Genomic DNA, 14,947 nt, shown 5'->3' with positions numbered 1-14,947 from the left:
GCTCTCGCAGGAGAGATCCCGCTCTTACCTGGGCCAGGCCACCCTGGGAGTGTGTTCTGCCCTCTCTCAGGGCTTCTGCAGCACCGTGCACGGTTCTCAGCGTTGCTCCCTCCCCGCTCTGGCTGTACCAGCCTCATGCTGGCCACACAGCGGGGCTTCACTGGGCACAGTATGTCCCAAATGGCCCTGCTCAACAGAAGTGTTGGCTTCGAGCAGCCCCACTGGTGCTCCCACACCAATCCAGAAAAGACCCACCTATCCTGCCCTATGGCTGTGGCTCAGCTGGTATGGCTCCGCACAGGGTCTGGACACCCCACTTCATGACATTCTTGCCCCCTGCTCTGAGTGGCCTCGCTTCACCGACCTCTGCCTCTGGGTTCTCAAGTCTTGGCCTTCCCAGGGCCTGGTTACTGCACCGTGACCTCTGCTCTGACCCGGGGATGAGCGCCTGTCTCAGACCCCCATCTCCTATGGGCTCCTGAGAGTCCCAGGGCTGAGAGCTGCTGCCGGGGACCGACCTCCTAGACACCTTATCACTCGCTTGCTTCTACTCCCTGCCTGCCCCCTGGGGACAGGAACAGAGGTGGGAGGAGAGACAGGAATGTCAGAGCTGAAGAGCCCAGTGAAAGTCCCTCCCTCCCAGAGTCAGCCTTGAACTAGGCAGTGCTTGACCAGTGGCCTGGGGGACTGTGTCATCCTCCAAGCTTCTGCTGCTGAATGGTCTGTGTTTCCATGTACATTACTCCAGACCCCATGAGCCACAGCCACAGATGTCATGCTTGGCTGGTCCTGCACGAACACCTTTCAATCTGTCATCACAAGTCAACAAGCCTGCCCTTCCCCCTCCCACCAACAGCCTCTCTAGACGTTTGCTGAAAGAAGGAATGAATTCCAGTCTGGACATGTCTGCCTTTCACCTTCTGTTAGAAATGACCTATGCACAAAGGTGTTTATTAATTGCAGCTCTGTTTGTAATTAACAAAAGACTATATATTACCCAAATGTCCCTCGAGAGATTAGCTAAATAAACTACAGCACATCCACACAGTGGAATACTATGCAGCTGTAAAAAAGGACGAGGACGATCCATATACTTATAGAGAACGATCTCCACAACATAGTGAGAAAAATAGGTGTAGAATAGTGTTTGTAGTATGCTACCACTTGTATAATTATACAGATGCGCATATATATGGCCATAGAGCGATACATCTTTGCATATATTTGCATATATAATGCATATATTTGCATATATAATGTCTCTGGAAGAATGCATAAGCAACTGGTAACATCAAAATCCTTTGGAGAGGAGAACTGGATTGCCGGGGTCAGCAGCAGAAACGAGCATTGTCAACGTACACTTCTTTGTAACTTCTGAATGTCGAACCATGGTAATATATTACCAATTCTAAAATTTTATCTACCTACTTATTTATTTTTGGCCATGCCACGTGGCATGTGGGGATCTTAGTTCCCTGACCAGGGATCAAACCTGTGCCCCTGGCATTGACAGCATGGAGTTTTAAACACTGGATCTCCAAGGAAGTCCCAATTCTAAAATTTTAAAATAAAAGGCAGTGGCTGTTTGAGAGGCCCAGCCGGCCATCCACTCCCCAGGTTCTCCAACCTGCACCCTGCACTCCTGGTCACCAGGACACTCCTCTTTCGGACCCCAGCGGTCCAGCGTACTGGAGAGTGATCTCCACCAAACATGCTTAGCCTGCCCTGAGAGCCCACGGGAGCCACTGATGGGGTGGGCCCCTGTTCTTGCAGTGATTCTGCCCTGGAGATCGTCATCACTTCCCCACTGGTCCCCCTTATGAAAGCCCCTGGATATACAAGTGCTCATGCTTGAGGAACTGTACCATGTCTTTCCAGGAGGCAATGGGTGTCCCATAACCAGCTTGTTTCCCTTTTCTGTCCAGGCTACCAAGAAGTTCTCAGATGTAATTACTTACTTGCCTCTCCTCACCTGTGCCCACACCGTACGGGCTCTCCTTTTGGAACACCAGCCCTTCCCCCAGGTCCCCAAAGCCTGTGGATCTGACCAGAGGTGAGGGGAGCCCAGGTGACAACCAGTGTGGCCGGAGGGCAGGTAAGGCCCCTTGCGGGAGAAAGAGGGTAGAAGGGCAGCGGCAGGCTCGGGGCAAGGTGAGTGGGCACGCAGAGAATGCTGCATGATTGCCTAGGTGCTTCCAAACTATTTCACTCATTTCTTGAGTGTGGCTAAGAGTCTAAGAGAATTAAATAAAGTTGGTTATATTTTATTCATATAGTCTGACAGAGGAAAAGTCAATCTAGATCAAGCTTGTCTGAATTTCTAGATGCGTTTCTGGAATACTGGCTAAGCTTGCTAAAAATTCATTCATTCACTCTTCTAAAATGAATTTTATTTTAAGGTCTGAGTTAGATTTTCCAAGTTGAAAAAAAAATCAAAATTCAACTAGGAAGTATCTTCTTGAAAATAATTCTCTCTTTTTTTCAGGGCAAAGAAGTTGCATTAGCCTTGCTGGATTAGTAAGATCTGGTCTTTAAGTATAAATTGCTGAATTTAACAGTCGGCCTGGATGTCCACTGACCTGAACAATCTAGAACAAGGAGGGCTGACATTTATTAGCAGTGACAGCTCGGGGTCTGGCACAACAGACACTCAGGTATCTGTTGGGAGATGAGCTCCCTCTATCTGAGCTTCATCTGCCAAAGGGGGATTCTCTCTCCCCTGTGTAGAACTGCAGGAAGAGCAGCGTTACTTTGGTGGTTACCGGAAATGCTAAGCCTGAAAAGGACTTTGTAAGCCGCAAAGGTGCTCTATCTGAGCGGTGGCTGGAGGAGAAGGTATGGTAGGACAGCACCTGGTGCTTTCACGGGATGAGAACTTGACACTCCCTGCCGTTGCCCACCGAGCCCGGGAGGTGGGAAGCCCCAGAGGCTGTGCGGTGCATCCTGGGATGGTTTTTGTAGCACAGCGCAAGCCCAGGTTTCAGTGACACGGTGACGCAGTGACCGGCTGGGATGGGAGTGGAGGGGGGACCTTCAGTGCTCGGCACTCCCCAGATTCAGGCCTCTTTTACTGCTCAGTTCCACAGCCTCCTCTGACCTGACCTCCTGCCTCCAGATGGGTCGTCCTTCTGTCTCTTCTCACCCTGCCGTGATCTCTCCAGCACAGAGATCACAGCAGTTCATCTCTAGCGGAGAGACCTGTGCTGGCTCCCCACTGCGCTCTGTAGCCTGCACACAGGCTTTAGGGGCCAGCTCTGCCTACCCTGCAACCTACATTTCCTGTCCTACTTGTCCCTTTCTTGGCGGAGTCTCCCTGATGCCCCCAGGCGGGAAGGAGATGCCCCTGTAAGCGTGAGCACAGATTCTGCTTTCTGTCATTAAACCCATCAAGACGGCGCCTTTGCCTTTCTCCTCAGTTACTCGAGTGTGTGTGTGTGTGTGTGTGTGTGTGTGTGTGTGTGTGTGTGAGTGATCAGATCTGCATTTTGGAAAGTGGTCTGGCTGCGGAGAGGCACGGGGATGGCGGGACGCAGCGGATGTAGGGAGACGGTTCTCCCAGCATCTCTAGAGCCCTGCTTTCAGGCACGTGGTGGGTCTGCACGTCCCCACCACCGCTGAACTGAAGCCACATGACCTGCCTTGTGGTCATGTGGTCAGCGTGGGTCACTTCCGGGTGGCGCTTTAAGAGCCAGGGAGAGATCTGCCGCATTCTCTGCCCTTGGCTGTGGTGACTGTGGAGGCAAGTGTCAGGATGAATCTCCATCAGGCTGGGTCCCTGAGCGATCACAATGAGCAGTGCCCTCCTGCCAACCGCATGGGACCTAAAGCATGAGCAAGAAATAAGCCTCTGTCATGTTCATGGAGATCTGGGGCCTGGTTGTTACTGCAGCATGACGCCACTCATGCTGACCAGTATACCTGTTAGGAGGCCCCCACCTAAGTCCAGACAAGAGATGATGGCTGTCTGGACTAGAGCCTTGGAGGAAGAGAGGGACAAGAGTGGATGGTCTGAGAGAGATTTAGGAGGTGAAATCCATGGGGCTGGGTGAAGGTGTGGCTGCCAGGGTTGAAGGAAGCTCCTGCAGCCATTTTTTCTCTTTCAGGGGCATGCTTGCTCAGACATTCTCAGAAACCCATAGGTTATTTGAGATAAGATTTACCATCCTACTTTTAGATCCAGGGTCAGGGCTCCGTGTTGACTCACTTCAAACCTGCCAGAGAGCCAGGTGATCTGGGTAATTGCTTCATGCAGAAGCAGCCTTGTCCTAAAGGTGAAAGCTGAAGCCACAATAGCTACCGTGAATTGATCGGACCCACGGTGCTACGCTAGGGCTTTACCAATAGCATCAAGTACCACACTCAGAACGGGGCTGCCGGGGAGGCTGTGTTACGGTTTCCATCTCACAGATGGGGAAACTGACGCTCAGAGAGCAATAAGACCTTCCCTAGGTAGGAGGTGACAGAGCCAGGATCCAAAGCCAGTCTGTGTGGCTCGAAACCCACAACGTTTACCTAAGGCTGCGTCATTGCCAGAGACAGAGAAACCCCTCAGCGAATGAGCCGGGAGTCGAGGCTGCGCCCTCCTCCCCGAGCAGCGGATGATGGGCAGTGGGGGAGTCCGAGGCTCCCAGCTGCTCCCTGCACGACAGCCGCCTTTACGGAGGTGTTTGGGCGTTGGCAGTGTTCTGGGCCCCCCTCAAGTGCACGCGTCACCAACTCTCCTGCATAAACATCGGGGGCTGAGTCCTGTTCTTGGCTCTGTACACAGGGGCGCCGGCTCCAGGCTCCCACGGATTCCAGGGAAACGGGACTGTAGGGTATGGATGCCTGCCTTGGGGTGTTTATCCTTGACTCCTGGGATTCGAGGTGCAAGGTTCCAACCCAAGCAGAAACAAAAGCTGCTTCACAGATGTCACCAGAGAGGCAGTGGCATCATTCCGCTTGCTGCTAATTCTCTCTCTCCCTCATTTGTCATTTATCTCGGCAGAGGATGGTAAACTCACACAGTCCCTCAGCCCAAGTCTTTATGCTGTGCTTGTGCCTGGAGAGCTCAGGTTTTAGAGTCAGGTAGACCTGGGTTCACAGGCCAGCTTTGCCCCATATGCTCTCCGTAACCTTGAACAAGTTGCTTACCATCTCTGAGCCTCAGTTTGGTCATCTCAAAAATGGGTTACCAGGTATAACCTCACAGGGCTGTTGGGACGATTAGGGGAGGTATTGTACGTAAAACATGCACTCTGACCCTTACTTCTAAGGGGAAGGAAGACCCTTCACAAACCACCAGCCAAATACATCAATTAATCCCAACCTGATGAGCGATGTGGATGAAGGAGAGAGGGTTGTCCCTGCCTGTGATGGGGGACCTGGGGCTCCTCTAGCTCCTGCGGTGAGGGGAGGCCCTCAGGAGGTGACTTTTAGGCTAAGAGCTAAAGGGAGGTCTTAGGAGGAGGAGAAGTTGGTCACTGAAGGCTGGGGGGAGTTGGGGATCATTCCAGGCACAGGGAGCAGCTGCTGCAGAAGCCTTGAGGTGGGAAAGAGGAGGCAGGTGTAGGGTGAGGAAGGAGGGGGATGGGAGGATGGGGCAGAGTTAGCAAGGCAGGCAGAGGCCGGAGCCCGCTGGCTCCTCCAGGTCATGTTGGAGAATCTGCATTTTTTCCTAAAGGCAGTGAGAGCCAGTGACACTTTCAGTGGCTTAGCACATGGTCAGGTGTGCCCTTTAGAAGCTCACTCTGGTGGCTTGCTGTGTGGCAGGGGACTGGCGTGGGGCGAGATGGGACCATGTGAGCGAGTTCAGCACATCAACCCTGACGCTGTGAGCTCCTGAACCAAGGCAGGGGCAGGGAGAGAGTCCGGACTCCTTAGGATGGAGAATTCCTCGCACTTGGTGTTTACTGCGGGAGTGAGTCTAGGGAGAGTGCCCTACTCCACCGTGAGCCCTTTGAAGACAAGGATTAAGTTTGATTTTTCTCTGTATCCACAAGACCCAGCATGGGCTTCACACCGAGAGCCAAAATGTTTACGGCACGCGCAAATGGCAGTGAGATTTTAGGGTAGGCTTGTGTGTGTACCGTCTGCTTCTGACCTTCATCCCACTGTCGCCAAGCAGAGGGTCAGGGACCTGGTACTTCCTTGTCCCAATTAAGGTGTCCTTACTGAGCTGCTTCAACCTCATTTCAGTGCTAGAAATATCTGGGGGCTGGGGTGGGGAGATGGGCACCCCACACACTTACCCCTGGGGTCCCACACCTGCCGGGCTGGGCCTGGTCTGGAACCGTGGGGCAGCCCTGCTGGCCCTTCCATAGGTGCAAGGATCGTGGGCTGAGTTGCTGGTACCACGTGTGTGCATGACGTCCCTGTGTCCCTGTGTCTGGGGCGGGGGTTGCTTTTCGAGTACACTTACTCCCCTACATTCACATTTGTGTTTTTCTGATTGGCCCAGAGGGCTGAACGTGCTACAGCAACAGGCAGGCAGGCTTTGTGGTGAAGACGGCGCAGCTGCACAGAAAGCCAGAGAGCCTTTCAGTGGCTGCCTTGCTGGGTGGCGCTGGTGAGATTGTTTCCTCATCTGTAAACCGGGCACACTCATGGCTTTAGGGCTGTTGTGAACAGGTATCCACCAGGCCAACCAGAAATGTGTCCTGTGAATGAGGACCAGGAGAGGGACTTCCTCTTGTCTCCAGGGAAAGCCACCCACTGGGTGGATAACAGGTGCTAATGGGCACCGCCAGCTTCCGGAACCTCTGCCCACATCAGTGCTGAGGTTCCGGCTGAAGGGACCTGTGTCCCTTCTGTTTTACAGGAATCAGGAAGAGTCTGGGCGGGGTGCGGGGGGCGGTAAGGGGAGTGCTGGGGTTGGTTTGGTCAAGTCCACCACTGAGAAGCTGGGTCTGGAAGCTCTGTTTCGGGGGGCTGGGAGTGAGGGTGGGAAAAGCCAGTGTGGGGTGACTCCATGCCTGAGCAGGGCAAGAACCCCAAGGGTCAATCTCTGAACCCAAATTCGAAGTCCAGGGCCTCTGGGCCTTCAGTGTGTGGGCTGTAGGGTCAGAGGTGAGGAGGTCAGGGCTGAGCAAGCAGGGCTCAGGCCAGCGTGTGGAGGGGTGCTTGCAACTGTCAGTCAGCACAGGAGCGCGGCTGTGCCCCTCCGATCTCAGGAGGCCTCGGGATTCCAGGCCAGAGCCACCACAGACGCCGTCAGAGCAGTGTAGAAGCAGCCAGAGGATAGCACATCACGTTAGGATGGGCCTGGGCTCCCAGAGCACCCTGAGAGCCCTTCCTATTACAGCATCTTCACAGTGTAAGGTGACCATCCTATCCTACTAGAGCCTCTTCACGGTGTAAGGTACCATCTTTATCTGTGTTCATCTTCCCTGGGGGCCGGGGACTGTGACATCCAGCTTCCTGGGCCTATGACCCCACGCTGGGCCTGGACTGGTACACAGTCAGTCCTCAGGACATGAAATGTGGAATTGACAAGCGACACCAGTAAGTTCAGCTCAATTAGTCTCCTGAGCACATACTGTGTGCTTTGTCCCTGACTCATCCCTGTCATTCGGGTGGTTCCCAGCCAAAACCTGGTTTCTATTTCTTGAGAAACCATCTCTGGCCCCTCCAGATGGAAGCTGCCTGCTCAGGCCTGGATAAAAATGACATCCTGCTAAAACCAAGTCTTCACTAGATGTTGGCCAGTCCAAACTGATAGCCTCTTTGAGGCCTCCTAACATGGGTTCTCTGCCACATGCCCAGCGGGTTTTGAATCAAGGTTTCCTGTGGTTTACAAGGCAAACCCAGTCACAGAATGGCTTGGAGCTGGGCCTCTCATGAGGGTGCTCTGTGGGTGCTACGGGGGCTCCCCCTCAAGGAGAAACATGGAGCAGCTGCAGAGGCCGTCAATTTTACTCAAAGGTTTAGAAAAGAAAAAGATAGAAGTTTTTATAGACACGTGCAGACCAAAGGAACGGGATCTACTTTTCCATACGAGCCAAACTCTCGGTCTGGAGTCAAATGGAACATCTCTATAAGTGTACGGAACAAAGCACACGTCTTTAACAGAAATTTGCACCTGAGCTGGGCAGCACCAGACCATCCCCTATTATTCCCAACCCTCTGCTGTTCTCTTGTGCCAGGAGGGCTACTCTTGGGACCACATTTGAGGATCTCTGACTGTTGGTGTTCTGGGGAAACGGCTCAGACCACACGTGCACATGGTCAAGTGGTTTTGCACTCCTGTCCCTCCCATAATCCACTGCTAGCAAGATTCAACACCCAAGCCAAGAGGTGAATGATCTGGAATCAACGCTAAGATCTCATTTTCAGGAATTCTTAGACATTGGGTGAATTCTAGGTCTGACTCTGCCACTGAATCAGAAACAGGTAGGTAGTTTCTTCCCAACCTGCTCTTCAGTTTCCCTATCTGTAAAATGGGAGTGGGCTGTACAATCTCTCTGAGGTTCCTTTCAGCTTCAACATTTTATGTCAGACCTCTATTCCTTGTCCAGGTGGGTATAATTCAGATTCAATTAACATTTATCATGTCAAACTAAAATGGACTGTGAGCACACTTCCATACATATTATTTGTGTTCTCAAAACCCCAGAAATATAGGTGTTATTACCTCCATTTCGCTTACAAAACAGCGGCTCAGAGAAGTTTAGTGTGTTAACTGAGGTCACACAGACAGGAAGTTGCAGAGCTGTGATTCAGTCTCAGGCCTGTTTCTGGCTTTGCATCCAAGGGGCTGAGAGCACACACTGTGTGCCCAACAACTCAGCTTCCTTCAGCCCTCTCTCCCCGCCTGCCCGGGAGCTCAGCTCTGTGCTCTGGGGTAGGGGGCCGAGGATGGGCGCCAGTTGGGGCTATAGGCCACTGGTAGTACAGGTGGACTTTGGCCAACAGGTGTTGATAATGTTCTGGAAGGCTGGCAAAGGGCAGGTTATCAAGGGCTGAGAGGGCATCTCTGGCCTAGCCTGGGTCTGGGTCTCCCAGGTGTCTTCCAGGCCCCATTTGTGCCTTTAACTTAAGAAGCTGCCTACTCTTTGCTTTGCTTTGCCATCTGGGAGCCCCTACCTGCCACATGGCTTGCCATCCCCAGAGACCCACCCTCACATATTCCTGTCCACCTTTCTCAGCCTTCGAAATCATCTCACAGTACCTCTGGGCTGAGGGCAGGGAAGGAAGAGATGTGCTGCGGGGATTGAGCTCAGATCTGTCTCGACCATTAGGAGGGCGACTTCAAGGATGCTTTTATTTCAGCCAATTCAATCACCACCAGTCTGCCTGCAGTAATGGCTTTTGAGCCCCCGGTTATCTTCTCAGAACCTTAAGGTGGCCTCAACTCCTGGCATGACACTGGGCAAGTAAATTTCTCTCTTTTGGCCTCAGTGACCTCATGTAGGCAATAACCAGCTGGTTGGGTCCCCATGGATCGCAGGTCCTCCCAGCGGTGACATGTTAGCATCCACTATCTTTGACTTTACCTTCCCAGAGGAGGGGGACAGACTAGATGCCTTTGGAGAGCGCATCAAGCTTAAAAATTGCACTCCCGCTGTCTGGTGCTCTCGCTCGGCACCCGCAGGTGCTAATCCATCCCTCCACACCAAAGGCACACCCGCGCCCCGCCCAGGCCCCCCGGTAGATCCGAGCCTGGCCTTTTAGCCTCGCAACTCCGGAAACGCTAGAGCAGCGCTAGAGCCGCGACTGCGGCGGTGGCGGAGGCGCAGGGGGCGGAGGAGGAGAGATGTGCCCACTTGTCCCGCGGCCTCCGCAGCGGCCCTGGCGCCAGCCCCGGCGCATCAGAAAGGTCCCTGGAACCCTTCGGTTTGTCGCTTGCGCCCGGGGCCGGCTGGGAGTGCGCCACCGGTCGATGGCACCTAACCGACCCCTGCGGCCTCGCAGCCTCCCAACTTGGCAGAGAGCGCGCAGGCTCCTCTTCGCTCCCAGCCGCGGTGAGGTAGGGGCCGCGGCGCTCGCACGCCTCCGTCTCGCCCTTCCCGTGCCTAAGCGCGGGGAATTACACCTCCCCGGTCCGGGGCTCTCCCGGGTGGGAGTGGAGGTGGGAGCACCATTTCTGGCTGGATGTGGGTCTACATTCACTGCTTACGTCTCCCGCGGGAGCCCATCTCTCTCCGCGCCTCATCCCCCTCCGCGTCTCCGCGTCTCGGCCGCTCTGCGCCCGCCTCCCACCGAGCTCGCCGGGTGAAGGGCAGCCGCAGCCCACACTCGCTCCCTGTCCGCAGTCCCTGCCCGCTCTGGCCACCGCGGGGTCACTGCCCGCTTAGGCCAACCCTCCCTTCTCGCCGAGGGCGCCGAGTAGAAGGACTAAAGTTCGGGCGCCTTCGGCCGGCGGAAGGGCCTGCGCCCCGAGGGCCGCGGCCCGGGCGCTGGGAGGTCAGACGCGGCGCTGGCCTCACCTGTTTCTCCAGAGGCTCCTTGGCCGAGAGCGTAGGCTTGGGGGAGGGCGCGCGGTCGCAGACGCAGCCCTCCAGCAGGTAGAGCCCCGAGGGCCGCGAGCTCGAGTCGCTCTCGAAGTAGAAGAGCAGGTTCTGCAGCAGCGCGAACCACTTGGTTTGCCATTTTGTGTTGTCCGAACTCCGCTTGCTCAGGTAGCCCTTGCGCGTGCCGTCCTTGCGCGCCAGCAGTCCCAGGGACGCGACGTGGCCATCGTTCAGCCGGATCCCCTTCTGCATGGTGCTCGGAGGCCAGCTAGACTCCACGCGCTTACATTTTCTCCGCGCGGCACCCGGCAGCCCCTGTCCGTGCGGCGCGCTGCCTCTCTCAGGCGCTCGCTCGCTCCTTCTCGCTCTCCCCTCCCCCCAAATTTCTACAGTCCGGGATCTGGCGCCGAGCCGCGGCTGCTGGAATCCAGATGTACCATTCCCCTCCAGAACCTCTTCCCCGCTTCGCACAGCCCCCGGGCCCTGGAGATGCTTCCCGACCCTCCCCTGGCGCCGGGCAAACTGAGGGACTGGCGAGCTGCGCGCTGGCGAGGGGCAGGCGGAGTCATGTGACGCCGATCCCTCGAAGAGCCCGCTTTAGCAGCGCGGACAGGGACACACGCACGCAGCCCGCCGAGGCGCAGAGCCGCGCGCAGGCTGCACCTTGGCGCCTCCTCCCCCTCCCCGGACACACAGACGCACACGCATAAACAAATCCTGTCCTCCCTCCCCTGATATCCTCTTCTCCCCTTCGGCTGTTAAAAAGCAAATCGGATCAATTTTCGTTTAACCCAGTGGAACACCAGAGGCTCGCCATCCCGGGACTTTGCGTCTTTGCGCCCCGCCGCGGCGCACTGTAGACCTGGGGTTAAGTCCCATTTGTCATTTTCTCCTCCAAAGGCTTCCTCCTGGTACTTTATTTTTCTAATCCGTGGTAGATGGAGGAAGGTGGATGGCGAAACAGAGCTGAAAGAGCTTTCAATTCTAATATTTGCGTAATCGGCCAGGTCACATTCATTTCAGCATCCAGCCCCACTTCTGGTGGCTTCCCCAGCGACCTAAGGACAATACAGACGGAGATGTGGAGGGGAGGTGAGCGTTTATTTTATTTTATTTTGAGTGTTGCCATAATTACGGGCGCCACCCCCTGCGCCCTGAGGTCTGGTCGGCGAGCCGCTGCTGGGAGTTTTCTGCAAATACCCTCCAAAGCCTGAAGGCGGGCTTCAAACGCAGGCGCCAGGGACCATGGGAGCCTTCAAATAGCTGCGCTGGCGCAATGATACCTTAATGATAGATTTTCCGTTCTTATTTTTAGCTCCCATTCGCCTACACAGTTACACGGCATTTATCCGAGAACGTCACAGCGCCCGCCTGCTGCACCGGGAGGGCGCGCGGGCCGCCGGGCAGCCGGGGCGCTGGAGCGGGGAGCGCGCACCGCCGTCTGCCGCAGAGGGCAGCGGCCTCGCCCGGGCCGGGAGCGGCGCCCAGCCCGGCCTGGCCTGTTTGCAGCGAGGATAGGCGGCCGCGTAGCCCTCAAGAGGAAGAAAGAAAGGACACCATTTTTCAGAACCTGCGGGGCCCCCTCCTCCCCCACGGGCAACATGCACACACCCTGGTCTGGAGCGAGGGAAGGGCCTGGGAATCAGGTAGCCCTGGGAAGGCCCAGGGAAGTCCACGGAGAGACACCCGGCTGTGGCTGAACTGGACCTGCCCCGGTCCTGGGCACGACGGTGCAAGCCTGCCTTTTTTAGGTGGGGACAGTACCGAGGGAGAGATTGACAGTGTTAACCTTACTCTTCCCTCTCGGTTCCCACGCTCCGGGCTTGGGAACTGTCTAAGGACGCGGTGAGGCTGATTTTTCTTCGCGAATAATGAAAGCAAAGAAGGGAGATGGCTAAGCTTCTTTATTTAGTCTCGATTTTCCCAAGAAGTTCCCTATACTGTGACCACCTTTACTTCTCTTTTGCCCTCTTTATGGAAGCAGAGTTTCCAGAAGTGAGGTTCCTAATCCAGGCTCTCTTCGTGTAAACTTTTCTATTAGGAAGCCTGATACAGAGGCCAAGGAAGCGTCAGGGAAGGGACACTGTTCTAAGTGCTTCAGATCCGCTAAGTTGTTTAATCCTCACACAATTCTATGGAGTAGTGTCCACCCTTCCCCCCCGACCCCTCATCAGCTCCATTGTACAGAAACGGGAAACGGAGGTGTGGAGGGGTTGAGTGACTCGTGCAGAGTCACTCAGCTGGAAAGTGGCAGGGGCGGGATTTGAACTTGGTAGCCTGTCCCCACTGGAATTCCTTCATTACTTCACTCATTCAGTTACATACACCTCATCCCACCAGTGTTCACTGAGCCCCTAGTCTGTACCAGGGCTTAGGCTGGGCCACTGGGGACATGGTGATAAACAAAACACAGTCCCTGCTTTCTGGAGCTTAGACCAGCCCAAGGGTTCCTTCTGTATAGGGCCCTTGGCAGGAGGGAAACCATTTTCCCCTGGGTTTGGGGAAGAGGTGTAAATCAGGAAAAGAACTGAATCCACTTCCGTGGGCCTCAACCTTGGTGCACTTAGAGCCCCTGGAAAGGTTTGTTAAATATCTTTGTTCAGGCTGCACCCCAGATGGGTAAGTCAGAACCTCTGAGGGTGGGACATGGGCATCAGTACTTAGAAGGCTCCCCAGGTGATTCGAACGCACAGCCAAGGCTGAGAACCACGGATCTGAAGCTTGGATGAAGAAAATCCCCTCTCAACCCCTCCTCCCTCCCCACGGCTGGCACTGAGTCGGCCAAATGGCCCCCTCTTGCTGGTTTTGGAGTTCCTGGTGGGAACTCCAGGAATTCCTGGTGGGTCGGACCATGCTGGGTGGTTGGGCTTGGCTCAAAGTATCCAGGTCAGAGAGAGGAGGGGACAGCAGCCCTGGCACTTTGATTATGTCCATCTGAGCTCCATTCATATTGCTTTCTCTCCAATCTCTGTCAGCAGAAGCCTGAGCAGAGCCTGTGAATGGGCCCTCTGGTCATTGCCCTGGTCTCCAGCCAGAGGGCCCTTGGAAGGCCCTCAGGGGAGTTGGTTAAGGAGACATCATTTACCAGGCTGGCTCCAGCTTGTGTTGGAGTGGGGGTGCCAGGAAGCAGGTAGGCATGTCTTGCCATAGCGGGCAGAGGTGGGCACGTCTAGCTATCATGTGTGTTGTCTACCAGGCCAGAGACCAATTCTTCCCCGAAGGTGGAGAAGAGGTCCATGTGAGCATCACAAAGTGCATCTGGGCTTTGCCTTGTTTCACTGCATCCTCCCAATAAGGCTTTTGGACAAGGGTTAATAACCCCATTTCACAGATGGAGAAACTGAGGCTGGAGAGTGGAAGCCATCTGGTCCTGGACAACACATGGAAAGATGCTTAACATCACTAATTATTAAAGAAATGCAAATCAAAACTACAATGAGGTATCACCTCGTACCGGTCAGAATGGCCATCATCAAAAAACTCTACAAACAATAAATGCTAGAGAGGGTGTGGAGAAAAGGGAACCCTCCTGCACTGTTGGTGGGAACGTAAATTGATACAGCCAGTATGGAGAATAGTATGGAGGTTCCTTAGAAAACTAAAAATAGAACTACCATATGATCCAGCAATCCCATTGCTGGGCATATACCCAGAGAAAACCATAATTCAAAAAGACACATGTGGGGCTTCCCTGGTGGCGCAGTGGTTAAGAATCCGCCAGCCAATGCAGGGGACACGGGTTCAAGCTCTGGTCCAGGAAGATCCCACATGCTGCGGAGCAACTAAGCCCATGTGCCACAGATACTGAGCCCGTGAGCCACAACTACTGAAGCCCGTGTGCCTAGAGCCTGTGCTCCACAACAAGAGAAGCCACCACAATGAGAAGCCCGTGCACAGCAATGAAGAGTAGCCCCCACTCGCTGCAACCAGAAAAAAGCCCGCACGCAGCAATGAAGACCCAATGCAGCCAAAAATAAAAATAAAATAAAATTTTAAAAAAAGACACATGCACCCCAATGTTCATTGCAGCACTATTTACAATAGCCAGGACATGGAAGCAACCTAAATGTCCATCAACAGAGGAATGGATAAAGATGTGGTACCTATATACAATGGAATATTACCCAGCCGTAGAAAGGAACGAAATTGGGTCATTTGTAGAGACGTGGATGGACCTAGAGTCTGTCATACAGAGTGAAGTAAGTCAGAAAGAGAAAAACAAATACCGTATATTAACGTATGTGTGTGGAATCTAGAAAAATGGTACAGATGAACCTATTTGCAAAACAGATGTAGAGACACAGACGTAGAGAACAAACCTATGGTTACCAAGGGGGGAGGGGGGAGTGGGAGGAACTGAGAGATTGGGATTGACATGTATACACTATTGATACTATGTGTAAAATAGATAACTAATGAGAACCTACTGTATAGTACAGCGAACTCTACTCAGTGCTCTGTGGCGACTTAAATGGGAAGGAAATCTAAAAAAGAGGGGATATATGTACACGTATAGC

The 14,947-nt window shown here is 54.2% G+C and overlaps 1 protein-coding gene across 1 annotated transcript in view; it reads right to left on the bottom strand.

Moving 5' to 3' along the window:
• Nucleotides 1-10,682, bottom strand: part of RASGRF1 (Ras protein specific guanine nucleotide releasing factor 1) — a 103,769-nt gene extending 93,087 nt beyond the window's left edge. Inside the window, exon 1 of the mRNA XM_033852649.2 lies at nt 10,407-10,682. Coding sequence (XP_033708540.1) covers nt 10,407-10,682 — 276 coding nt within the window. The remainder of the gene's footprint in view (nt 1-10,406) is intronic.
• Nucleotides 10,683-14,947: the final 4,265 nt, after the last annotated feature.

The sequence above is a fragment of the Tursiops truncatus genome, chromosome 2 (genome assembly GCF_011762595.2).
Source record: "Tursiops truncatus isolate mTurTru1 chromosome 2, mTurTru1.mat.Y, whole genome shotgun sequence".
In the NCBI taxonomy this organism is placed as follows: domain Eukaryota; kingdom Metazoa; phylum Chordata; class Mammalia; order Artiodactyla; family Delphinidae; genus Tursiops; species Tursiops truncatus.
This window is presented reverse-complemented; position numbering and strand designations above follow the sequence as displayed.